Source organism: Camelina sativa, chromosome 20 (assembly GCF_030686135.1).
Source record: "Camelina sativa cultivar CO46 ecotype springtype chromosome 20, ASM3068613v1".
Classification (NCBI taxonomy): Eukaryota; Viridiplantae; Streptophyta; class Magnoliopsida; order Brassicales; family Brassicaceae; genus Camelina; species Camelina sativa.
This window is the reverse complement of record NC_141899.1, coordinates 18,656,684-18,683,778: the sequence shown is the minus strand read 5'-3', so window position 1 is coordinate 18,683,778 and position 27,095 is coordinate 18,656,684. Positions and strand designations below refer to the sequence as shown.

At 34.4% G+C, this 27,095-nt stretch overlaps 5 protein-coding genes across 8 annotated transcripts; 2 read left to right on the top strand and 3 right to left on the bottom strand.

The window, feature by feature from the left end:
- Window positions 1–79: 79 nt before the first annotated feature.
- On the bottom strand, window positions 80–3,621 carry LOC104771105 (25S rRNA (cytosine-C(5))-methyltransferase NSUN5-like). The gene is made up of 13 exons (XM_010495577.3): window positions 3,112–3,621; window positions 2,971–3,029; window positions 2,830–2,880; window positions 2,601–2,736; window positions 2,422–2,507; window positions 2,053–2,151; window positions 1,922–1,975; window positions 1,629–1,773; window positions 1,385–1,446; window positions 1,040–1,124; window positions 887–964; window positions 542–703; window positions 80–461 (listed from the first exon to the last, which is right to left on the bottom strand). Exons 1-13 carry the CDS (start codon window positions 3,389–3,391, stop codon window positions 214–216), a joined length of 1,545 nt encoding a protein of 514 aa, XP_010493879.1. The 5' UTR covers window positions 3,392–3,621; the 3' UTR covers window positions 80–213.
- A 2,692-nt stretch (window positions 3,622–6,313) lies between these two features.
- On the bottom strand, window positions 6,314–8,176 carry LOC104771104 (GDSL esterase/lipase 1-like). Its single transcript, XM_010495576.2, has 5 exons — window positions 7,860–8,176; window positions 7,621–7,748; window positions 7,213–7,446; window positions 6,827–7,082; window positions 6,314–6,693 (listed from the first exon to the last, which is right to left on the bottom strand). The coding sequence occupies exons 1-5, from the start codon at window positions 8,122–8,124 to the stop codon at window positions 6,452–6,454; spliced, it is 1,125 nt and encodes a 374-aa protein (XP_010493878.1). The 5' UTR covers window positions 8,125–8,176; the 3' UTR covers window positions 6,314–6,451.
- A 1,283-nt stretch (window positions 8,177–9,459) lies between these two features.
- LOC104771103 (protein PLASTID MOVEMENT IMPAIRED 1-RELATED 2-like) lies at window positions 9,460–15,504 on the bottom strand. Of its 3 annotated transcripts, none has more exons than XR_015593785.1 (5): window positions 15,186–15,504; window positions 12,950–15,073; window positions 11,894–12,830; window positions 11,439–11,569; window positions 9,460–10,069 (listed from the first exon to the last, which is right to left on the bottom strand). XR_015593785.1 is itself a non-coding variant. In XM_010495573.2 (3 exons), the coding sequence occupies exons 2-3, from the start codon at window positions 15,061–15,063 to the stop codon at window positions 11,897–11,899; spliced, it is 3,048 nt and encodes a 1,015-aa protein (XP_010493875.2). In that variant the 5' UTR covers window positions 15,064–15,073; window positions 15,186–15,477; the 3' UTR covers window positions 11,669–11,896. The 3 variants fall into 3 exon arrangements, 1 of the variants encoding a protein (XP_010493875.2); XR_015593786.1 differs by having other exon boundaries at window positions 11,453–11,569; window positions 15,186–15,436; XM_010495573.2 differs by lacking the exons at window positions 9,460–10,069; window positions 11,439–11,569 and having other exon boundaries at window positions 11,669–12,830; window positions 15,186–15,477.
- On the top strand, window positions 9,686–11,224 carry LOC104771102 (putative WRKY transcription factor 50). 2 transcript variants are annotated; one of them, XM_010495572.3, is made up of 3 exons: window positions 9,686–10,042; window positions 10,385–10,523; window positions 10,789–11,224. In XM_010495572.3, exons 1-3 carry the CDS (start codon window positions 9,784–9,786, stop codon window positions 10,910–10,912), a joined length of 522 nt encoding a protein of 173 aa, XP_010493874.1. In that variant the 5' UTR covers window positions 9,686–9,783; the 3' UTR covers window positions 10,913–11,224. The 2 variants fall into 2 exon arrangements, with proteins under 2 accessions (XP_010493874.1, XP_087362344.1); XM_087506218.1 differs by having other exon boundaries at window positions 9,784–10,042; window positions 10,809–11,224.
- Window positions 15,505–19,333: 3,829 nt separating the features above from the next.
- LOC104771101 (U-box domain-containing protein 51-like) lies at window positions 19,334–22,509 on the top strand. Its single transcript, XM_010495571.2, has 7 exons — window positions 19,334–19,751; window positions 19,850–19,932; window positions 20,025–20,362; window positions 20,697–20,970; window positions 21,055–21,156; window positions 21,225–21,653; window positions 21,746–22,509. The coding sequence occupies exons 1-7, from the start codon at window positions 19,577–19,579 to the stop codon at window positions 22,481–22,483; spliced, it is 2,139 nt and encodes a 712-aa protein (XP_010493873.2). The 5' UTR covers window positions 19,334–19,576; the 3' UTR covers window positions 22,484–22,509.
- The last annotated feature ends 4,586 nt before the right edge of the window (window positions 22,510–27,095 follow it).

Here is a 27,095-nt window from a genome sequence, read left to right as displayed (position 1 = left end):
TAATTTTCTATATATCTTACAACATTCAATGATTTAAGGTGAACAAAAGATTTCTGATTAGTACTTGTGTATTGCAACGTGAAAAAGAAAGGTTAAGATTTCTGATTATACCCTTGCAGATGTTCCTTTCATGCCCTAGCAAAATTTTGATGACAACATGAAGATCAAAGGCAGAAACAAAATTCAACAACAATTACGACGTAATAATAGTAACTAGTCTTCTAAGCTAGTACTTAATGCGAGTCTCCTCCTGCGCCTGTGCAACATATTACTCCAAGCTCTGAACATTTTGGGACAAAGATAGGGATGTAACTGCATGGTTCTTTCTTCACGTCTTCCTCTAAACTCTCTTTTGGGAAGTTCAGACGATTTTTGGTTATCGAGTTTGTTTGTCTTGACGAATAAAGCGATGAAGAAGCCTTCTTTGTCCTCTACCGGATCCATCCTGAGTAAATGTTCCGCTGCAAGCCAAAGCCAACATGATCAAAGTGTTAGAAACAAAGTCAACCAGGTGAAACCAGATGGTAAGAGAAATACTTACATCCTGAAAATACAGGGAGACCACGACGCTGCCACTGAGGAAACGGAGTAGCGAGTTCGAAGCCCAAGGATGAAGCCAGAGGTAAAACAGATGAGACCACATCTTCGTTTTCTATTTGGTGGATGGAGCATGTGCTGTATACTACTCTCTCAACCTGTGGAACTACAGTATACGCATAGGTTGAGTGCTAATTGAACATACAATTCTTTAATTCTCATTAATTTATATAGTACAGTAAGCTTCTATTAGTGTCCATATGGTTTATGCATTCATGGAGGGAATTTCAAAAGGCAAGTAAAACCCTTGTTTTGCTTTAGCCAACGTGAGACAAGTATGTAAACTCACAGGAGAGTGCATGGGCAAGAGCCTTCTTCTGGAATCCAGCGAGCTTGTGCAGTCTCATGGTGTCATAGTTCATGTTATCTACATGGAAATGTGTCTCAAAGGTTCAGTCACTACGTAACATAACGCATACACACAGAGAAAATCAATTAATACCTGCATGAGACGGAAGGAGATGGTCCAAACGATCTGTAATGGTGCCGGAGCCGGAGCAGGAAGGATCCAACAATATAGCTCGAACCTGCAGTAGTCAGTCACACGCAAGCATGAGGAACAATAACTCAAATGACTACATCTGCTTTTGTTCAGAGAGTGACTCTTCAGGGTAGATTATCACAACAAAAGAAAATGAACAAACTGGACTTGGCATAATATATATATATTCTAATTGCAGCTATCTCAAGGAGATCTATAAAGAAATTATCCAAAACATTGGTGTGCCAACTTTTTAAACACAAATTGAAAAATAGACAGTCACATCAGAGTCCAAGTAATGCTTACCTTTTTAAAAGATGAATCTTTCGGATTTAGGCCCAAAAAGTCACCATGACAAACTTCGATATCTACAACTTGGAGTTAAGAAAAACAGTAGTGGACAGACATGATATGAGAAGCATTCATCCAATCAAATTTCAATACCTTAAATTCCATGTGATTCAACGCACTTGGGGACTAACTATCAAACAGAAGCAGAGAACCTAAAACCTAATAGGGTTATATGTGAAAGAATGTCAGAGAAGGATACTGGAAGCACCAGATAGCTTTATAGTATCTTCCAAACGCTTAACACGTTCTTCATTTAGCTCGCATGCTATGATTTTTCCTTGTCCTTCCATAAGAGCAGCAAGATGAATAGTTTTGTTTCCTGGAGCTGAACAGGCATCAAGAACCTTGACAAAAGAGGAAAAATTAAGCACCATAACTAGGCAGACAAGATAACTTTAATGGATTCCACAATCACCATGACAAGCACCAAATGCAACAATTTATTGCCAACTGGAAAAATGTGGATAAATGAATGTAAGAGCTGTGGCCTACCTCCCATCCTACTTCTGGCTGCAGTGCTGCTGCTACCATCGAACTTGCTTTCCCCTATCGTTCGAAAGGAGAAAATGTCAGAAAAATTAAACACATATAAACAGAACTCACAAAGATCATTCACCATTTACCTGTAAAAATATACGCCCATTCGCAACCAAATGATGAGCATGCAAATCGCTGCCAGGGGGCAACACTAACAAGTCAGGGACTGTCTCATCCTTTTGCACCTGATTTCACAGTGAGAATAAAATGCGTTAAAACGAAAAACTAGAAAGAATGAGCAGATCGTGATATCATAGAAAAAAATCCAGTTCACACAAATTACAAACATCCAAGATTTTAACTTCACTAAAACAAAGATGGGAGAAAATTCCCATGGTCTAGAGTCTAACACCTTTCTTATTATGTTAAAACTCAGAACTCATCTTGTGAGAGAACTAAACAACAGATCTAGCATACCAGTATTCTTCAAGGTTTATAAAAATCTTAGAATATACCGTATAGTGTTTCTCCAGCTCCTGCACTGCGGAATCTACATCCATCTTAAGTGTATTTACACGAACATATCGTGGTTTTATATGACCTGCATCAAATTTCAACATCAACATACAAGAAACATACTCAAAAGCCAAAAAAAAAAGATGAAACACATCTATGCTGAAGGTATCAAAAATACCATTAAGCTGAGAAACACCCATCAACTGCTCTACGCTTTTAACTTTCTTCCTCACTAAAAGCGTAGCTAAACCCGACAATAAAGCATCTTTACGCCGCATAAGAAACTTCTCAGCATCACCAATTGATGGAGTATCCTACAAATGAAAAAAAAAAACACTCCATTGAGCTATATAACCAAAACAAGAATTCATATTACACAAAATTGAGTTGAAAGCTATTAATATTACCTTGCCAAAAAGGATATCATAGCAAATAATGTAGACCAATGGCTCTTGCCTCTACAAACAAAACAAAACTCAAGCATTTAAGGTAAATGGAAACACAGCAATGTCTTTAGCAAATTAAGATGAATACATACAAACACATACCTTCCATTTGCTATTTAATACATTAGCAATCTCAAGAACATCTTTAATCACACTAAGATCTGCATACACAACAAAACTACTTCATATCTCTCCTCAATCCCAAAAAAAATCAAATTTGAAAACTATGAAGTTTTAACATACGCTTGAGAGTTTCGCAAACAAGAGCGAAAGTGGCGCGTTTGTTGCGAACGGAAGGGCTGAAGACGAGTGATTTGATGGAAGCAACGGCTCTGCGCTCGGCGTCACCACGGAGAACGGAGCGGAGTACATTAGCTGCTTCTCTTCTAGCGTAAAGAGCTGATCTCTCGGCGGCGGTGAACTGTTTCTTAGTAGCAGGAGGCGGGGTCTTTGTTTTGTGACTCTCGGCGCCGGAAAATCGTTGTTTTGCCGGCGGCGTGTTTGGTTTGTGCCGACGAGCCATGATAACTCTCACAAAAGCTCTAAAACCCCTTTCTTCTTGTGCCCTTCTTCGTCTTGGCGACTTTAAATGCACCGTTTCTAATAACCGGTTTATTAAACCGGACCCAAAACTAAATTAGTAACTAGGTAATTTCTACGGTAAAATCTTTATAGATTATTTTGGAGATTTATTTTCTTGCGGTCTAAAATTTTATTAAATTCCAAAGAATTGTTTATGCAGAAACAACGTACAAATGCTCATAAGATGACTAAAATTAAAAGACAATTAAACCAAAGAAGCTGTGGGAGCAAAAAATGTTGTGGGAGCTGAAAATGCTGATGCGGGTTTAGCTGAAGGCGCCCTGGGATTTGTTGGAGCTTAACAGTTTTGAGCTGAGGAGGTTGGAGCTTTCGGAGAAAATGGTGGTGTCATACAAAATGTTGTTGTTGTGCCAGCTCAGATGAGAGGAGTAGAGGGTGGAGTTTTACGAGACATCGATGGTGCAAACATTGGGGATGACTGACTTCTCGACTTAGCAAATGTTGATGGTTAGACATTGGAGATGACTTAGCAAGGTGGTTCACCTTGGTGCATTACTTGTCTATTTGAAAGAGAAAACGTGAAACTGAGATCCCCCATTACTTGCTCAGGTAATGCATTGATCTCTTGCAATCTATGCTCCACCACACATATGAGATTCATTAACCCATGGAACATGAACATTGCATTTCAGGACTTCTAATGAATGTTTTGAACATCTCATTAATTTCAAAATTATCGTGGGATTTGTTGGAGCTTAACAGTTTTGAGCTGAGGAGGTTGGAGCTTTCGGAGAAAATTGTGGTGTCATACAAAATGTTGTTGTTGTACCAGCTCAGATGGGAGGAGTAGAGGGTGGAGCTTTAGGAGACATCGATGGTGCATCAGTGCATGTTTGCTTGAAGCTGATGGTGCAGACATTGGCGGTGACTGACTTCTCGACTTTTGATATGATCGTAGCCAGCAAGGAGTCAGAAGCTGCAGAGAAACTGGAGATCGTAGGAAGGATCACTCGTTCAAGAGCTAAGGAGATGGCCAAGGAAGCTCATTCACTCATAGCTGACGGGTCATTCAATCTACCGAGGATCCAAGTCTTCAACATATCCACCTTGAAGACTTCACCCGGTAATGATAACTAGATAACTTGGGTGTGAAGTTTGTACTCTTTTTCCCATAGCTGAGTTTTGTCCCAATGGGTTTTCTCGGTATGGTTTTTAATGAGGCAAATGGATCACTACGTCGAGTTATCTAGAAGTCATTACCAATGGGGAATAATGTACAAGTCACCATGACTTCTGTACTAATACCAGTGACTTCTGTACTACTACAGGTCCCCTAGACGATTCGTTGTTTTCTTATTTCCTTTACACGCCTTGTCGTTTTATTTTGAATTTCCTGTTGTTTGGAGTGTCGAGCCTTAGGGTTGATTATAAAACCCAATAGCGACGCCTCCTTGTTTGGTAGCGAAGAAGTTTTATGTAACAAGTATTGTCATACTTTCTTCTCTCAATCCGAACTCGTGAATGCGTTCATGATTCCGAGTTTCTAAACACTTTGTGATTAAGAAACTCTTCACTCTGTTTTCGAATCCATATCACCACCTAAACACTTCTCACCGTTGAATCATTGTTTTCATTGTTCGATCTTCACACATAGTCACTCGTATAGTCATTCGCCCATCATCTTCACCAAAATCACGTCACCTATCATCAGCCTCCATCAAAGTTTCATCCTAGGGAGATCGTATTAACTTTGCAAATGTTGATGGTAGTGGCGGAGTCAGACCAAAAGTTGAGAGGGGTCAGAAGAAATTTTTTTTTCTAATAAGATAAAAATGTAAAATTTATGAAGTCAATATAAAATTTTATTCTTTTTGGGGGTAAAAATGCAAATTTTTTGGAGGATCAAAGTATAAATTTTATTTTAATAGGGTCAAAATGTAAAATTTGTTAGGGTTAAGATGAAAGTTTTAAATTTAATGGGGTCAAAATACAAATTTTGAGGGTGTCATTTTGTTATTTATAAGTAAAAATATACCAGAATTTTTTTTTAATGGGGTCAGCTGACCCCCTCCCACCTTACCGGCTCTGCCCCTAGTTGATGGTATAGACATTGGAGATGACTGGCGAGGTGGTTCACCTTGGTGCATTACTTGTCTATTTGAAAGAGAAAACATGAAACTGAGATCCTCCATTACTTGCTTAGGTAATGCATTGATCTCTTGCAATCCATGCTCCACTACACATGAGATTCATTAACCCATGGACATTGCATTTCAGGACTTCTAATGAAGGTTTTGACCATCTCATTAATTTCAAATTATCGTTCTCCAAAATTTTGAAAAATAGAGAGATTATTTATAATTTACTTTATAGATATATATATATTTTTTTAATTTATAGAATATATATATTTGAAGAAAAAAAATTTCGCTATAATCAATATTTTTCTAAAACCAAATGCTTGGTCAGACTAAATGCTTGTATCGTTTTCCAAATACCTTAGACATTTTCTATAACACCCCAACCGCCAACTCTCTTACTAGGTCCCATGTACACTCTCAGTCCATGAGTTCATCCATATTCGATGGTTAGTTTGCTACGTCTGGGAGGCTTTAAAAAATTGTTTACCATCCCTACAAATCACGACATGATATTTTCTTGTGTTTTGCTCTCATTCGCACAGTTTCGTCAATCATTCCCAAAATGTCACACATCCTGAAACTATTCTAACATAAACACGCTTAAATCTGAAGTTCTTTCAGGACCTTTGACTAAAAGATAAGTGCATTTTGGTGATATAAATGGTCAAATCAATTCTTTTAATCCTCTCCGCAAACCGGGGTGTCAGAATTCACCCTACTAACATGTCTTATTTTTAATAAAGCTGCCTTTAGGATTTCAGTTTTGGATTCGACAATCTGTATTTCAGTATTATTACACAACCATGAACTTCATAGCATAAAAAAGTAGTGTAATATCGAGTTTCACTACTACATCACGTCGGTGTCATTTATTCATAGATTTCAATATTTTAAGTAAGTTATACGTTTTGGAACAACATCTTGAGAGTGAAGGGTCCAACGAGTTCAGACGGACCGTCCCACATCAACTCAGCGTTCTGTTGATTAGCCTTCTCACTCGCGTGTGAGCCATCAAAGAACATATAATCACTAACGTTTTCGCATAACTCGAAATCACGTGATGCTCCTGATTTATACCCACAAGTACTGCTTCCCCTAAACGGTCCACTTCCACAACAAGCCTTCTTCACTTCCTTAAAGCCTTTAATAACCAAAACAAAAGACAAAAAAAAAAGTATCACGATTATTAAAAGCATGCATTGTATTTGTGCCTCGTACATATATGGTATAGATATTATAAAGAAAACCAAAAATTAACACATAAAGCTTGATACCGTATTTTGTAGGATTCTCCATAGCTTCTGTTCCAGAGGAGTAGGAGTCAAAAAGGGAGTACTTGAATCCGTGAAATCGATGTTGTACATCTCTCAAAACATTAGGAATTCTGACGTTGTGAAGGTTTATCAACTCGGTGATCGGCTCAAAACATGATCCTATTCTTGTTGGATCCAAGGTTAGCATTCCGGGAACACAGTCGAGTCGACCCATGTTCATGATCCCAAATTTCCTCCCTCCCATTTTATAAATTTCCTTTCAAAGAACAAAAGAAATTATTAGTTATTTTCAGAGCTATTGTGTGATCAACATTATTTTTGTAACAGTATGATCATTTCAAAGCAAATAATAATATTTTGGTATTTAGTCCATATATATAAAGTACCTCGATCACAGTTGTAGTGTTACCGATAACATAATCTACAAATTGGTCTTTGCTATGGGATTGAAAATAGGAGATGTTGCGGGAGAAAGGATAGAAATAGTCGTTAGGACCGATATGAATGAGATAAACAGCTTTCGAGATTATTCTTTTGGTCTCTACATCTCCTAGTTTCTCTTTAAACATCGTCTCCACGTTCTTGAAGTTCTTTAACTGACTTCCCAACGGTATCACATTCTGGTTAAGAGACAAAGTATAATTGTTAAAACAACTTAGAATAGAGATATAATAAGTAACATCCAATATATCAACCTTTTTGTTAATAAAGACTAACATATCTCCAAAAATCAAATTTATATGGTTTCTTTGTTTGTATGCAAATATGTTGAAATATTATGATAACGAAAGTACCTGTAGTTGATAAGTTTCAACCAAGGCTCCAGCGCCGGCAGAAGCGAAATTAACACCGTAAGTAAACTGATTTACGCTATTTCCGGGCTTTAGATACGGTGGTATCAACGGTAGCCATGCATATTCCGCTGCATTCATCGCAAATAATAATGATAGTAATAATATTAATATCATTAGATACAAGTAGAGATTTATAAATGACTTTTCCGATGCGTATGTTTTTTTTTTGGTTTTTTTACCGATAAAATCTGGAATCAAACGGCCATCTGAAGTTCTCCCGGTTGGGAACTTGAATGTGGTCTGACCGTACGGCCAAACATTAGCCTGAGCAGCTCTGAATGTGTTGATGTAATTATTGTTGCCAACGTCGAACAACGAGTCTCCAAACACAAACAATGCTGCTTGGTTTGTTAACAGACTTTTTTCGCAGCTTATAGAATTGATCGATAAAATTATAGTCAGAAAGAGTAAGAATATTGAACCGAACCGCTCAATGTTTGCCATATAAAATCGTATTCTTAAGCTAATATTGATCTAGTTGTGATATATAAGTAGAACACCTCTTGTGAGTTTATATAGATCATAAGTGTTAGTGAGTCTAGGCTAGCTTGAAAAAAATATTAAGAGAAATCATCGCAAACGTTTCTGGACAATTATATTTCCCACTTTGATTTTGTAGATTAAATTAAGAGATTTTCTCTTTGAATGGTCTGAATTTGATTATAATATGTGAGGGAACTATATATAAAATAACAAAAATTGAGATAGTCAGTCAAACTTCGTATAAAAATATGCTTGAAATAATTGATATAAAAAGCTGTATATCAGTTTCTTGTCTTTCACGGGATGTCTGGTCAATGGAATGTTATTTGTTATCATGTGAACTGATTAAATTATAAAAATTATTAAATCAAATGCTATTGTTTTTTCCATTGCGGTGACTGGTGAGCAACTAGGCTTTAATGGAATCTTAATTATTTTAAGGTGGCAAGATATATGTTACTTTATAGTTAATACTTAATACTATGTGAAAAGAGCGATTGTTTTCATCCAAAGAATGAGCTATACATGGTGACCAATACATGGAAGGATGGTTTTCTACAAACTTAACATTTATAAATTTTGTAGTTAGCTACACATTAACTGTCGTCACCAAACAACTTACTCAAATTAGTTGCTTTTGTTTTGTGTGCTTATTATATATCCCACGGCTTTGATAAACATTGCAAAAACTAACTAAATTAAGGTACAACCGATATCAATCCACGTTTTATGTGTACTTCTAAAAATGTCAAAAACTAACTAAATTTGGCTCTCACTTAGTAATTTTACGAATTTGCAACCCATGATATGATTTATATAGTTGAAGTCGTTATGTCTTCCTCCGAGAAGATAGATATTGCAATTTTCATAGTACCTAGACACACTGAAACATACTATTACCTATGGAATCCTTAGTTACTTTTGTAAGCTTTAACAAGACTCTATATAATGAAAAAAGAAAAGAATTAATATTAGTATATGACCCCGCCTTAGTGCACAAGGCATTGCGAACCTATGAACAAGTTCGCTTGACTAGAAAATTCAAAGTGTTCTTTACTTGCCTATTGAAAGATAAGAAGGCAACCAAATGTTGAAAAATAAACTCAACAGTCTAATCCAAACAGAATCTATCTTTTGTCATTTAATTTCAGTCAATGATGTCTTTATTGCTTAAACTCATTTCACACTTTGAAACAAAAGTAGTTTTTTTTTTTTTCAGAAACAAAACAAATCACATCAAGACATGAGCATAGAGGAATATTGCTAAATATGTAACAATATTGATAAAATACAAAGGAAAAAAAATAAACTAAATAAATTAATTGTGGTAGCGTAACTTAAGCCTTAAGTCCCTTGCACACTAGAAGAAGACTTCTGAGAAGACTTCCAAAAACATTGAGGACCAAGACACAAGTCAACTACTAGTCTTTGTCAAAGAGAAAGACTAAAGACGTCTTTAAAGTATCCATCTTCCTATGTAAGTTACCATATGGAATGTACCAACGAGTATACATTTCTTACAAACACTAAAACATTGAAGCTTCCTTTAGAAAGTTTTAGTCTTCAGACCCAAAAAAGGGAAGAACACACGTTCGTATATGTGTATAGATAGTGGTGAGTATGAATGATGCAGAGGCAAACATGGCGAGGAGTATAACAGATGATACCCACTCAGGGTTCGAGCTGCCAGAGCTAGAGTTGTCAGATGAATGGATGGACGACGATCTTTTGTCTGCGGTTTCTGGGATGAATCAATCTTATGGTTATCAAACTAGTGATATCGCTGCTGCCTTATTCTCAGGTTCCTCGAGCAGTTTCAGTTATCCCGAATCTCCAAGTACCAACACTTCTGTTTCCGCTACAGCCACTGCTTCAGCCGGTAAGTTTCTCTTTGATTCATATGAATCTGTAAATTTAAACAGTCAAGGATTCAGCTCGTCCTAATATGTAGCTGTGATCCAAAGATCTGCCAAATATGTATAAATATACTCCTTTACATTTGACGATTTCATACAACCTTGCAAAACCAGAATATAAGAGGGTTGGGTTCAAAGATAGCCTTTGAAAAGCAAAGACACAAGCCCGTGCTTATATAACGCTTGCTGATCCTAGACATTAGAACTTGAACCTAAGACTTTTAGGTAAATCAAAATGGCATGTCTATTTGGAGTTCACAGGTCCTATGCTGATTCTGTTTTTTCCCCATATTTCCCTATGCAAGAAAACCAAGTTAAGAAAGAAAAAAAGAAAGTTAAAGAGAGAGTTGCATTCAAGACACGGTCTGAGGTGGAAGTGCTTGACGACGGGTTCAAGTGGAGAAAGTATGGGAAGAAGATGGTGAAGAACAGCCCAAATCCCAGGTAAGGAACAACAATTTCTCAATTCCTTATCACATCTTTCAAATTCAACCCTTTCCTATTCTTGAGATGAGTCAGTTTCCATGTTTCTAAATTACTCAAATATTAAAGAAGTAGACAACTGTGAGAAAACAAAAGCTGCAAAATGACATGCCTGTTTAAGTTGAACTGTTTTCTAGGACATTGCTATTATTTTCTTATGACCTGAAATCAATTACACCAAGAGTACCCACTGGTTAATTGTAATTATTTCGAATCTAATTTGCAGAAATTACTACAAATGTTCAGTTGATGGCTGTCCTGTGAAGAAAAGGGTTGAAAGAGATAGAGATGATCCTAGCTTTGTGATAACAACTTACGAGGGCTCCCACAATCACTCAAGCATGAACTAAGGCACAAGGCAAGATTACATTGACTGAGAAAAGATAGTGAACCCATGCTACACAATACAGGGGATTCACCTTTTGAATCAAATTTTCTATGGCTGAAAGAATAAATAAAAATGTGCACGATGGTTATGTTACTTAAACTGCTTCTAGTTCTTTATATTCATTGTAAATTGTTTCACATGTCACAAAATTTTGAGAGATTCTTGACATTCTGAATCTGTAGTACTTCTAATTCTATAGAATCTCATTTTGTTATAAGTGAGAATCGGTGAATTAGAAGTTCAAAGCTGCTCATATTATATCAGAAATTAGCAATCGTGGAATATCAATGCAAATATAAGCAGAAAATTAGCAGAACAACTCCCAAACCACTGATGAACACAATAATATTTTACCAGCCATACATGCATATGGCATCAAGAGATTTAGTAATGGAGAAGCTATGCACAAAGAATAGATTATAGAGCAGAACAATTTAATCAAAATCCAAAAATGAGCCATTACAAAGAATCATAGAGGGGCCTCTTACCATGTAGCATTTACCTTGAATATATATAGCCTTGACCCTCTAGAGTGAGATGGGGATGAAGCTTTCACCTTTGATATACTCTTATGAATGCCCTTGTATCTGATGTCATGTCTTTTCTCAACACAGTGATCCTAAAGGCAGTACTTACACCAAAGGGAAAATCATATATTTGAGACACCGGAATAACTATGATTCAAGTTTTTAAAAGAAACAAGCATAGATGAAAGATGAAGACCTTGAATTCGCATATGGAGTATATTTACCAAAAAATCATTTCTCATACACATTGATAAAACTGATAACATCTGAATCTACTTTTTTTTTTTATAAACTAGAAAAAGAGCAGATGGCATATTTTCCATCATGAACAAGACTGCTTTCACATCAAAATGACTAGCTCTTAAGCAGAAAGTGGAAACAGAGAAGTATGATAATATACGCCGACGGAAATGTACCTCTCACGATCTTTCTGTTAGTTCTTTTGAAAAAATCACGTCCAAGTTTCTTGTAAAAGAAACAGAGGTATCAGAGCTACTCGAATCACCTTCTTGATGGTGCCCATCAGATGTTATACTCCACAATGAGTCCAAGCTATATCTGGTTGCTTGTGCGTTTGATACGATAATCGCCTTTGACTCTGAAGCTTGACACTTGATGGTTTTATCAGTACCACTTGCAATTAACCAGCGGTATCCAGACTGTTGCTGTGTTTTCGTACACCACGGATGGTCTACTCCATGCTCAGTTTTCAAACCCGCAAGACCAATGCTAGTGATTCTCCACAACTGTGAATCGTATCCAGGAGACCCCTTCTTTCCTACTTCTTGAGCCAAACTACACACAGATGGATATGAGGAATCCAAAGACCTTTCAACTTGAATCAGAGCAAGCATAGATGCACCAACAGGTTCATTAGTTCGGAATGGATCTCTAAGTAACACTTGAAGAGCAAGTGTCAACTCGCTCCTTAACATATGACCCTTTCCACTTGAAGCTTGATCTTGATAGGCATGGTGCACTAATATTTTATTTCCCATTTGCTTGCTGGTTTGATCTTTGTTGTCTGGCATTCCATGGTCAAGCCTTAACCACTCATCCAGCGGTAAGGAAAAACTCATCAACTCTAGAGCATCAGACTGATCCATGGGTTTTGGTGCAATGCCTGACGGTGGATCTTGGTCTGACATGCTGCATTGAATCTTTAATCCTTCTACAGCAAGAAGGTATATCTCATCAATAGCTAAGGAAGCGATATGTTCAAGTGGTACGTAACTTGGACACATATTGGATCCAAAGCCTCCAAATTCTTCGTTTGAAGGAAATAAATCCAGCTGTCCTGTTGGTTTTTGAACCACGACACCTTTACTATTGTCAGACCAATCATGTCCAATTCTGTAAGTCATAAAAAAAACAGAAAAAAAAAACATATGACGACTATGTCTTTTAAGAATAAACTTGGAAAAGTAAAAAACCAATGCTTAATGAATCAACATGGTGGAAAGCATCTGAACCTCTCAAATCTTGCATCATCGACAACTTCATGTATCATCTTCCCCATGATATCTTCCAAAGGCATTAATGCATTAACTTCAGAACAAAGTCCTTCAATTCCAGAAGCTGCCAGACTTTGGAGTATTTCAAGGATATCAGAACCTAATACTGATACTAATACCAGCGGGATTGAAACTTGCATGATCAGATGTGAATCATGTGATGCATCCTTACACTTTCTAAACAGTAAAGGATTTATGGACCGGATATAACCTCCCCCTTTTTTCCAAGCAGAACGACTAATATAATCTCCAAATGGCAGCAAATCTACCCCCTCCTCATCCGGAAGCTCTATTGGACTCCCGAATCCATCAGAGCAAACAGATAAAGAGTTCCCAAAACTGTCATCATCTAAATCCCAGTCTCGTAATAAAGTTTCAGTTTCCAAGTCTTCAAGTACCTTGGCCTTACTTGTGTCTATTAACAGCTGAGATTTTCGCTCACGCTTGTTTTCCCCAACACCCAAAGAACTTGCAGAGAATGAAAAATCATTCGATTCCTCATCAATATCAGACACATATTCTGCGTCTCCATCTATATCTAAGAGAAAGTTTCCAGAAGCCAAAGCTTCCTTTTCAAACTCTCGAAGCAGAGATCCGCGAGGAGATGTAGGTTCACCATCTGATGTATAAACATAAGAACATTCCTCAAGTTCAAGCATTTTTAGAAAATCATTAGCTACAGACTCCGTAATGTCATCCAAGCTAAGTGACTTCGTTGATATTTTTGCAGCTTTGTAACTAGATTTAACTTCCAAAAAAATATTATTCTCAGTAGAATCTTCCATGGTCAATGAAGATTTAATCTCGGATGACTCAGAAAGTACCTTGCTACTGAAAGCTGACTTGGATGCTCCATCAACTGAATGGTTCGGTAATATATTACTTGGTCCATTTTTTGGTTCGGCCACTGATAACTGATCAATAAAATGGGATTCCTCAAAAAGTAATTCATCTTCCTCTTTAAGTATCTCATGGACATCAATAATTTCAATTCTCGAAGACTCCGCATTTGGATCAGTGTTCTCTTCCAAAATGGATCTTTCTTTCTGAAACATCTCTACTCCTTTTTCGGTGAAAACAAATTCGGTGTCGCCAGAGTCATCTGCTTGCTTATCATCAGTCTCCAAACCAAGGCCCACTTTAGTTTCCCCCTTGTGTTCATACTGGATCTCAATTCCTGTTGATCTTTGTGAATTTTGTTCGCTAAATTTTTCGTAGAGAAAATCGATTGACTTGGAAAGATCCAGACTCGGACTTGGTGAGACTTGATTGAAGACCTTTCCATCATCAAGCAACGAAGATCTATGGTCCACACTTGGAACACTACCAACCCGCTTCAGCATCACATTTCCACTAGTTGAATCACATACTGAACTAGTGACAACTGAGTAATCAAAACTTAGATTCAACACTGCAGACTTTGCCAGACCTGATAGCTTGAAGCTCGTATTCCACTTTCTCGAGCTTCTTGTATCTTCAAGTTCCTCTAGAGACAACGGTAATATCCTGGTGAGATCAACCCAATGCTTCCCTAGAACAAGCCAGGGAGCATCAACAGGAGAGACATAAACCAAGAAAAGCTTCACTTGATACTTAGCAGAACGATGAGGCCCATGTTTGCTACCGTATACTGAGCATCTATGCATCAAAGTCTCTTCAAACTCAGCATTTCCTTGCAAAACATTGCAAGGCTGAGTAGACATAACCTCATCTTTCCTCTTCCACTGCACAACTAACTTAGTACCATCCATATTCAAAGGCAACCCTTCAATGGAATGAACATGTAGAAGAAAACAAACATCAAACCTACGCTGCCCAAAATGAGCTATAGCTTTCAAAGGTCTCTTCCAATCCCATGGCACCAAAGATTTCTTCTTTTTATTAGACAACACTAACCCAATCTCTGTAGTTCTGGAAACAGATTTAGATCGAACAGGAGGTGACAACGAAAGAACCGATCTTTCAGGTCTGTTGTTCAAGTAAAGAGCTTTACTTACCTCTTTAATGTCTCTCAAAAGCTGCCCATTATAAGAATCTCCCGATGATTCCTCTCTACCACCATTCACAGACATTGCTTACACTCTGTTTGATCAAGTCATTGAAATTGAGCAAGACCCGGACCGTAAAAATCAAAACTTTGAGGTTTAGCTTCTAAAAGGAAACAAAACTAACCCAGAAGAGAAGTGGTTCTTACCAGTTTCCAAAGGATTTTTGAAAAGGCGTGGAAAACGAAACAAATTAGAAATCTTTTGGGGATTCTAAAAATAGAAAATTTTTGATGACTTCACGGGAAAAGCGTGAGTGAATTGATGAGTTCTCCGGTAGGGTTTCATTTGATTCGGGTGGGTCCAAATTGGAGTGTTGTTGTTGGTGGTGGTGGTGGTGAATGCAGTGACGTAACCATGGAGGAAGAACAAAAAAAAAGAAGATGAAGAAGTAATTAGTAATCAAGACTAAGGGGGAAGACTAAGGGGAGGTATTGGTTTAGGATTTAGAAAGAATTTTAATGACTTTGTGTTTTTAAAAATCTGGCTGACTTTTAAAATCATAGAAAATTAGAAAGTAAAAATGAAAGATTCTATAAAAAATTTGTTTAGGAAGTTATTTTAAATCTTGCTGATTTGTGTTTCCTAATCTTGAAAAATCTTTCAAAATCTTTTTATTTAATGAAAGAGTTTTCATTTTATTTCATAAAATCTTTCAAAATCTTTTTATTTGATGAAAGTGAAAGCGAGATAAAACAAACTGTGTTATAAAAACTGCATGACCACTAGAAGAAACGGCGTGCATTTTTCATTTTACACACATTGAATTTGCCATCATGTGCCTATGAATTTGCATTTTACGAATCTTTAATTCTAGATGATGAAAAAAAATATTGTTTTATTCTTCTTTGTATATGGACTATATAATACAAGGATTTGTTCGTTTTCCAAATACTGTAATGTGTTAGATTTTTCATTGTCAACGATAAAATCAACAAAAAATTAGCCGATAAAAAAAAATCAACAGAAAATTATAAAAACATTAGGTTTGTTTTTGGTTTTACAAAGATATAATCTAAGTGAAAATATACCAGTTTGACATAAATTTAGCAATTAATTGCTAGATTAACACTCCAACCTATCCAATAACTAGAATGACACAATTTTAAGGTAAAAAGACTAAAAACCCAGAAAATTTTCTTTTTAATTTTTAAAATTTTTAAAAAAAAACCAATATAGCATTTAATATTTAGATTTAAAAATAGGATTAATGAAAAATATAAAGTGATTAAAAATAGACTAAAAACCCAGAAAATTTGTTATTTATTTATTTTTTTAAAACGAAAATACAATATAGCATTTAATATTTTGATTTAAAATATGATTAATGAGAAATATAAAATGATTAAAAAATAGAATTTTTATTTTTAATATAATTTTTAAAAATAAAGTATGATTTAAAATATAATGTATAAAAATAATATTCAAAAAATTGTTTATAAAAATATTTAAAAGATATGATTTAAAAATATGAAGTTTAACATATATAGTTTAAATAAGTTTTATTGAAAATATAATGTATGAAATTATAACTAAAAAAGTAATGTATATAAAAAGTATTAAAATAAGATTTATGAAAATATAATATAATATATAAAAATATGATTTTAAAATATGAGGTTAATTTTTTAAATATGATTTAGGAAATTAAAATGTATAAAATATGCTTTAAATATAAGAGTTTGAAAATATGATTTATATTAAATATAATTAATAAAAATATGACTGAAAAATATAACTTAAAACAAATCTGTTGTCACTATATTTACATTTTACATCTAATAAATCTGTTATCAAACACAAGATTTTTGGAAGCAAATAAAAAAACTGTCATAGCGTATAAAACCTGCCATAACATATAGTATTCACATAGGTCATTTTAGCAATTTTTTAAAAATGTTATAAATCTGTTATTAAACGACATATTTTTAGTTAAATTAAAAAATCTGTCGTAACTTAAAACAAATCTATTATCACTAGAGGTTAACCTAGTAATTATTTTTTGTAAAACAATCTGTCATGTTACGACAGATTTTTAATTAAGAAAATAAATCTGAAATAACTGAGGAAAATAAATCTGCCAGACATTTTACAAATCTGTCTATATTGTGAAAATATGTGATGTCTTTATAAATAAGTCTGTCGTGAAAAATAAATCTGTCATAAATTATAAATCTGTCATAACTGTGTTAAAAAAATCTGTCGTCCAAAATAAGTCTGTCATAAAAAATCTGTCATACAAAAATAAATCGGTTGTACAAAAATAAATCTGTCGTACACAAATAAATCTGTCACAACTATTCCAGCAGACTTTTGAAAATATTTAGATTTTCTTAAAAAAAAGTTCTGGGAGGGTAAATTTGACTTTATTTTTTTTCCTAATAAAGCAAAAAGGGTATTTTAGGTAAAAAAATAACTCATTTAACCCTCATATTTTATGAGTTAGTTTAGTAATTAAACTCTTAATTTGGGTCAATTTAATATTTCTCCCATAATCTAATGATAATGTAATAAAAAATGAATATTCACCAGATTGATATAAATTTGGGTAAAAATAACTCAATTGACATACTATAATATATGATTACTAGATTGACATAATATTTATGCAGAATGACCAAAAACCCAAACTTTTATTTTTATTAAGTTTTATTCTTTAGAAATAATAAAATGTAAATCAGAAAAAATTGAAAAAAATATATATAATGTATAAAAATATAATTTAGAAAATATGATGTTTATAAGTATTAGTTAAAAGGGAGGTGTCTTTAGTCAAGTGGTTACAGCATCACCTCTGCGATCAATCCTACCGGAGTTTGACTCCACTAAGTCGCTTTACCTCGCGTAATATTTTTTGGCTATGAATTGGGTCTTGTTGATTTAATGATGACAAAAGTATTAATTAAAAAATAATGATGTATAAAAATATAATTTTTTTGGAAGCCGAAAAAAAAACTGTCATAACATAAAACAAAAATATTGTCAATATTGTCAAAAATATTGTATCTAGGAGTTATCTTTTAATTTAATTAATGTGTGGTTGAAAAAAAAAATATTGTCACTATATTTACATCTAAGAAATCTGTTATCAAACAACAGATTTTTGGAAACAAAAAAAACTGTCATAACAGAAAACAAAAATATTGTCACTATATTTGCATCTAAGAAAACTGTTATCAAACAACAGATTTTTGGAAACAAAAAAAAAAACTGTCTTAACGTAAACAAAAATATTGTCACTATATTTACATCTAAGAAATCTGTTATCAAACAACAGATTTTTGGAAACAAAAAAAAAACTGTCTTAACGTAAACAAATCTACCATAACATATGGTTTTCACGTATGTCATTTTAGTAATTTTTTAAAAATGTTAACAAATCTGTTATCAAACTATAGATTTATGATTAAATTAAAAAATTTGTCATAACCTAAAACAAATTTGTAATCATTAAACATCAATCTAGTAATTATTTTGCTGTAAAAAGGTCTGCTATGACAATTTTTTAACCAAAAAAAAATATATTAGAAGTAACTTTGAAAAATAAATGTACCAGACATTATATCAAATTTATCATATATTATGAAAGTATGTGGTGTCTTTATAAATAAATGTGTCATGAAAAATAAATCTTTCATTAATTATTAATTTGTCATAATTATTAATAAGTATTTGCCGCGGGTTTTCTTTTCTTTTATTTTGTACTTTTTATCATTTTAAATGTCATGTTTTGATGATTTGATTATTGTAATTTTTAGTTTTCTTATCATTCACTAATGCAATTGAAATTAACGTATTGAAGTATTTTTCTAGCTAGCAACCTTTTCAACAATATCACTCACACAAAAGGCACAACATAAGATTCATGTATAACCTTGTTTAGCTGGAAAAGAGAGAAGCTTATAGAGACATAAACTTTTAATAAAACAAAATACATGAACAAAGCAATTTACGGAGCAATGTTGATTTTATTTGATTTTTTAAAAAAATGTTTGCATCAATCTTTTGTGATCTCTCCTTTATACCCCAACTCTTCCCCTTCATCACAACATCTCTATATAAGATGAAAAAGTTTAATTTTAGTTAGTGATGATTTTTACAATTAAATATGGACAATGATGAATGAATTATTAACCTTTGGGCAAGACAAAAAAGAGCTATATATTTTAAAGTTAACATTAATTATAGACATGTGGCAGATGCTGGAATGATGATGTGACACGAGAGTTAGCCAAGTTTCATATATATGATTTATCAATGCAGTATATCTAGAAAATGTATTTGTTATGAAACAAACACAAACAACAAGGATAATTTTCCATTTAACTAAAAATTACTAGTAGATATGTATTGCTAATACATGTCTAAAAATACATTTTTTTTCTTCTTCTTTTGACCGAAAGAAAAGGAGATACTAATCAGTGGTTGGTAGAAACTTGATGTCTCGTCCGTCAGATTTGAGAAAAGAGAAAGTTAGACCACAAGCTTCTTTGTGGTGACATTAATTATGCCTAGCCTAGCTAGTGTTGTATGATCATTGATGGCTTCACCGTACTCGTCAGACGATATCCATTCTCCGGTAAACTCGACAGTAGTTGCAGTAGACAAAGAGAAGCATAGCAATTACGCTATTCGTTGGGCCATCGACCATCTCCTCAATATGATTCATAATCCAGTCATGATTCTTGTCCATGTTCGTCTCAAAAGCTCAAATCGTAGGCACCTTATATATGTACTCATCTTTACGTATAATCTTGAATTTGTTTTCGGAATCAGTAGTTTCAATGTTCAAGATTTTGAATGAAATTTGCAGATGGAGGTAATGGAACCAACTTGAATAGTGATGAACTAAATCAGCTTTTTATTCCATACCGAGGATATTGTGCACGAAAAGGGGTATGTATAATCCTTCTTTCATCTTTCATACAAATTTTTTCAAGCATAAACATACATATATGTTTTAATACCATGCATGCTACTCTTAGTAGATTTCTATGAAGGAGGTTATTCTAGATGATTCGGACGTTACAACAGCAATCTTGGAATATGTTAATAACAATCTGGTTAACAATCTTGTATTGGGAGCATCCTCGAAGAACACCTTCGCTAGGTCTTTTATGTTTAGTAAACCACATGAGGTGCAAGCTAACATAATGAAATCTACGCCTGAGTTTTGTTCGGTTTATGTCATTTCGAAAGGAGGAAAAATTCAGTCTTCTCGACCAGCTCAACGACCTATCACCAATTCGCTTGCCCCGCCTCGTATACCGTCTTCCGGCTTTCTAATCCAATCTTTATCGGATAGCGAGCAAGATCTTATACCTAGGTAGTGAACCAACCTTTTGGTTCCTTGTATCAGTTTTCTTGCAAACTTTTTTTTGCCAAACGTATTTACTTGATGTGTTTAACCATTTAGCGGTTTCAAATTAAATGCCCCAATCTCTATACATATTTTGATTTTTTTTTATGTCACTCTAGTGATGATTGTTCTTTGATATTACTAAGCTAATGAACAAGACTAGATTTTTTCTGTTTGAAAAGAAAAATGTGATGTCTAAAGTTCATGGAAACTGGTTGCATTGTTTAAAACTTGTATGTTCTTATTAGGAAAGATGTAATATATATATATATAGTCTGATTGTTTTCTTGAAACATTTTAGGGTCCAGCGTGGTGCAAGGAACAAACCAAATGAGACGGCTTATCCGCACAATCGTGCCGTCAACACAACGCCAAAAAGTAACAAAACCCCTATGGATTTCAACAACGGTTTTACCCAAGTTGCCTTCCAAAGGAATCCAACGCTACAAAGTTCATTTTCTGATGAATCTGAAGTTGGAGGAAGCATGATGGGTTCCATTGATCTCTCTGCTCATAATAATATAGATTATTATGGTGCATCGAGTTCCTCAGAGGAGTCGATTCCACAATCAACTGTACGTTTTCTTGATATCTTCTTTTTAAGTTCAAGAGTTCAAGATTGAAAGGCTCTAAAACCATAATGTGATTGTTATTTGCAGAAAGATATTGAGGCTGAAATGAGAAGGCTAAAGCTTGAACTCAAGCAAACCATGGACATGTATAGCTCAGCTTGTAAAGAAGCACTAACAGCAAAAAGAAAGGTAGGTTTAAATTTAAGCGAGTTTCTTGTTGCATACGTACGTTGCTCATGGCTTCTTTTGTTTTCTAGGCAAACGAGCTAAATCAATGGAAAATAGAAGAAGCTCGTAAATTCGAGAAAGCGAGGCTTTCTGAAGAAGCAGCATTGGCAGTGGCAGAAATGGAGAAGGCAAAGTGTAGAGCGGCCATAGAAGCAGCTGAGAAAGCTCAAAGAATGGCTGAGCTAGAAGGACAAAGAAGGAAGCAAGCAGAGATGAAAGCGAAAAGTGAAGAAGAGGACAAAGACCGTGCAGTGAGTGCTTTGGCACATAACGACGTTCGCTACAGAAAATATACGATTGAAGAGATCGAAGAAGCCACAGAGCAGTTTGCAAATCATAGAAAAATTGGTGAAGGAGGGTATGGACCTGTGTACAATGGCGAACTTGACCACACTCCTGTTGCCATTAAAGTTCTTAGACCTGATGCTGCTCAGGGCAAAAAACAATTTCAACAAGAAGTAAATATATATGATTTTATCTTTTTGTTTACTTTTTCAGATCACAAGTTTAATTAATCTCATAATAATCATTTTGTACTCTCATTTTACAGGTTGAGGTTTTAAGTTCCATAAGGCATCCTCACATGGTTCTTCTCCTTGGTGCATGTCCTGAATACGGATGCTTAGTTTATGAATATATGGAAAATGGTAGCTTAGAGGATAGACTCTTTCGTCGAGGAAACTCTCCTCCGATTTCGTGGAGGAAACGTTTCGAAATAGCCGCGGAGATCGCTACCGCACTCTCATTCCTACATCAAGCTAAGCCAGAACCTTTAGTTCACCGCGACCTTAAACCAGCCAACATACTCCTAGACAGAAACTACGTGAGCAAGATCAGCGACGTCGGATTAGCCAGGTTGGTACCCGCGGTAGCTAATAACGTCACACAATACCACATGACATCCGCGGCAGGGACGTGGTGTTACATAGACCCTGAGTACCAACAAACAGGAATGTTAACCACAAAATCAGATGTATACTCATTGGGGATATTGCTACTTCAGATCATAACCGCAAGGCAACCAATGGGGCTGGCTCATCAGGTTTCGAGGGCTATAAGTAAAGGAACATTCAAGGAGATGCTTGACCCGGTCGTGCCTGATTGGCCTTTACAAGAGACTCAATCTTTTGCTACTCTATCGTTGAAATGTGCGGAGCTAAGAAAAAGAGATAGACCGGATCTAGGGAAGGATGTAGTCCCACATCTTATTAGATTAAAAAAGTTTGGGAACGATGCTGATTTAATTCGTGGTGATGAGAGACTAACAAATGGTTATGACAAAGATTAAACTTATGGTTTGTAATGTTTACAAAATGTAAAAATATATTGAACTTCATATACAATTAATACAGTCGCTCATGTTAGAATTTGAAAACGATATGGATCTCTCATATCCGTCACAAAGTTATGTTTTTTTTGTTTCCCACAATTCTACCCTTTAAAAATACAATTATTACGTTGATGTTGATGTCAATTTTCAAGTGAAGAGACCAGTGTGAGATAATAACCGATGCAAGGTCAGACATTGTCTTAATTATGAAATGGTACAGTACAGTTACGAGGCCAGTGTTTTAAATGTAATTAATAAAAAAAAAATATTGGTAAAACTAAATAATAGATTTTCAAATGTTTAGGGTTACCAAAAACAAATCGATAAAACTAAATAAAATAATAATATCTTTGACCAGTTAAAAACTAAAGAAAATATCTGAATTCTACTCTATATATCTGTCAAAATATAATTGAAATCTACTGTACATATATTGACATTGATTTCTTTGGATCTTCCACAATTTAATTTGACATTGATTTCTTTGGATCTTCCACAATTCTACTCTATTTAATTTGATTCTGCATGTCATTCAATCAACATGTCCAACACAAAAAACTGGCAGATTCAAAAATAACAAACTATGTAAACTGATGAAATTAATCAAATAATCTATCGAGTAGCCATGGATCAGGTTCGGGTTTTCAGGTTTAGACATATAGAACCCGTTCATGTTTTTTATACTATCATGTTGGGTTCGGGTAATTCGGGTATATCCTAATACAAACAAACTATGAACACTAAAAAAAAAAAATTTTATCTTTCTAGAAATTTTAGAACACATGTCTATATAAATATTTAACATTTCATAATAGGAAAAAAAAAATTAAAATGGCAAAATGGTTTAAAAAGTTTAAGAGTACTTGGTTCTTTTTTCGGGTTAGATAATACCCGGTCGGGTATCTGAACCTCAGATGTACTAAACCTGATCAGGATTTACACATTCCCAAACCTGAACCGAATCACCTACTTTGCGTCAGGTTCGGGTGCAAGTTTCAGGTCCAGATAATATATGCCCAGGGCTACTGCCGAGAGAGAGAACGAGAGAGAGAGAGAGCGAGAATATAGGTTCTGAATTGAAACAATACATATAACATAATCATGACAAATCAATTAATATTTATTATGCTGATTAATATTTGAAAAACCAAAAGGAATGGAATCAAATCGAGGATATTAAAACCAAATCAAAATATAAAACTCTACAAAACATGAAATGGTATAGAGAGAGAGAGAGGGATAGAAAGAGGTGACGGATAGAGAGTGAGCACACATAGCTTCCAGCATGAAACCTTATGCAAGAAAGTCACCATTTGTGCTCACTCTCTTCTGTCACCATCAAATTCCTCAACATTCAAACCATCCCAATATATATAACATTTCATATCACATACATCTACAAAACCCTAGCGCTAGCCCTTATTATCATGCCACTTTAAAACTCAATGAATATTATATACGTATATACATAATAAAATATATCTATATGTTCCATCATGAATGGAGGAACATTGCTCTAAATTCTTATAAGATATGTGTTTCTTTATATTTAGGTGTGGGAAGAAATGGAGACCCTGTTGTGGCCTTTTATAGCCAAGAGGGCGAGAGAGATCGAGAGAAATCCCAACAAATCCTATATTCTCTCTCTTCACCAATTATTTGATATAGATACTCTGCGAAGATAATGGAAGCAAAAAGATAATAAAGTTATTATTATTTTAATATTGATATATTTTTTTAATTTCCCATTAATATTCAGTCTTTATTTTTGGGTCAAATGATACAATGTAACAGACGCAATGCAGTCAACATTTCAAGATTTGTAGCCAGACTGATCAATAATTTCTGTTCCTATTTTCACCACAATTCAATGTCTAAAAAACCAATGAAATCTGGACAAATAAGGAAAACGACAACAAAATTATATAGCAAAACCTACCATCCACCGTAAATACGCAAAACTTAAAGCATAAACTCTCAAATCTTTGTCAAAGTCTTGTCAAATTTTAAACCTCAGATTGTATTGTCTACTGAAATATATGTGTAGTGGACTGGTGCTAGTGATGGAAATCTTTATTTAATGCAGCATGCTAACGACCTAATCACACAGAAAAAAATGTTCAATACTTGTCACGAGGCAACGTTACAAAAAAAAAAAGGTTTGGTGCGGCGAGGGGCGAGGCTATTGTTCTATTCAAGAATGCCATGTTGCAAACATATTGTGGACGTTGGTTGATGCGTTTTCTTGTAGAGATATATCTATTACAAGCAGTTGTGATGTTCTATCAGTGTGTCCTGCAGAACAAACTCGTAAACTTATAGAAGCAACAACGGTGGATGGTGTCTGGATTAGACGAAACCAGCCGGCACATTTTTGTCGATGTCTTTTTGTTTTATTATCATATACAGTTATTCAATATCACCATCGATATCTTCGGCTCTGCACGCAAGTCCAATAGCCTCGTTGTTAGTCCATACTATATACATCATCAGCAAAAATACTGCCAAAATTCGAATATGATTAAAATCATAATGAAACCAATTAATATAATGATATATAATATGTTAATTACACACTTATACTATTATGTCTTTTTTTTGGGGGCAAATACTATTAAGTCTATTAACTAATTTTAAATATATATTTTGTATTAGAAATAAATTAACCCATTACAACATTTTGCCAAATAAATTGATAATCAATATTGTCTTTGTACATCATAGTAGAGATCATCATATGCATATCTCTGGTTTAAAGAATATTTTCTAAAATATTGATATGTGTGCCAGCATACATAGTAACGTGGGTAATTGTGGGTGCAATCCAGAAGTAGAAAACTAAAGAAAAGAATAATCACCGGATATGTGTATGTTATCTCTACTCTTTTTGGCTAGAGTGATAATTTACTTGCTCGAGGAAAGAAAAAACTGGTCCGTTTGTTTTATTCCTTTGACGAAGATTAAAGACGATTAGTAGTAAATTATGTCATAATTATCATTTTTACATGTGATTTTTGTTACGACTGTATATGATCTTTTATCTTTTAACTTTTGATTTAGTCTATAAAGTAAGTATATTTCAGAAAGATGCCCCCCCCCCCCCCCCCCTTAAATATATAAATAGTAGATATTTCCGAATATGGCATCATCTATATGTTTGTGCTTTCTTCAGAACTTCCCTTTTGAGCATTTGTTCTTATCGTTTTGTTTGATTCATTTCAACGTGTTTCTTTTTCATTTTATATTATAACTTATAAGATTTCGAGCATTACTTTTAATAAAGTAGAACATGTCGACGGATCGATAGATCTGCCTATGAGAAAAAGGTTTTAAAAATTAATAAAACCTTGGAGTTTTTCTAAATATGTGTGTGACTTCTTTTGGTACGTTAAGAACTTATGACTAAAACATAGCTATTAGATTTTTTTTTCTTTTCTTTTTTTCTTGTATACCCTTTTTCAATTTATGTATACAAGATACTATATGTAATGTAACGTTGATTGATTGGAGGATTTGAGTGACCACATACACAAATCGTTATAATATACCATTCTGTAAGCTTCTGAAGGATGCTCTTACGACCATATCTTTCTTTCCACTTTCGGCAAGGAGAAAGCATGTGGAGAATGCCCAGCCGGTCACGTGTCAAGATGGGGTTTGTTCGTTGTCCAACCCTACGTCCCAAAGTGGTAGTGGGTTGTGTTTTGTTTCTTTCTACATTTCACACCTTATTTTCAAACTTTTGTTTTCTTAAGTCTTATCTTTGTTTTTCTTCTTGGTTTGATATGCCTAAAATTTTGTTTATGTTATATCCTTCATTTTGTTTATGTTATGTTTTCTTTAATATTAGACTAAGTTTGTGTATTTAGTGTTTGACAAATATATCATAAGTCCGATATAGGTTGATTAATTTTATCTCCGACATAAAGTTGGAGCATCTATTTAGAGGTAAACTAATATTATGTACGCGATTTTCTAGTATTCATGTTTGTCTCCTTTCTTCTGATCCATGTCTTCTTTCTTCTGATCCATGTTATGCCCCAAATTTCCTCTATTGGAGACAATGAAGGGGCTATTATAAAAAAAATATATAAACCGGATCCAACTCCAAGTCTCACAACTAATATTTTAATTGTGTAGTCTCCGGTCGGATTACCCTATAGTCGTGGGATTCTAGAAAACCAATATTTGATGTACTTCCAGCAGTTGCAATGTGACAAAACAATGCTGGTGTCGTCCATTGACATATCATTAAAATCGTTTTGGTCATGAAAACTTATTCCGTCCAATTATGGTAGACATGAGTTCGTGTATGAATGCATTTAATGGCTACGTATGGTCTAGATTGTGATCTTAGATATAAAAATAATTGGTCAATGTTACAAATCCTTTGTCTTTTTCATTGAAAAAAAATACTATTTGGAATGTCACAACTGGATTCATTCAAGAACATGAATGGATTCAAATGCTATAGCTTTCGTTCCATGATTGAAAATAATTCATGTATATTAGTTAAATTGATCTATGTGTGCCAAATATATTTTACTTTTACAATCAGTTAGACCGCATA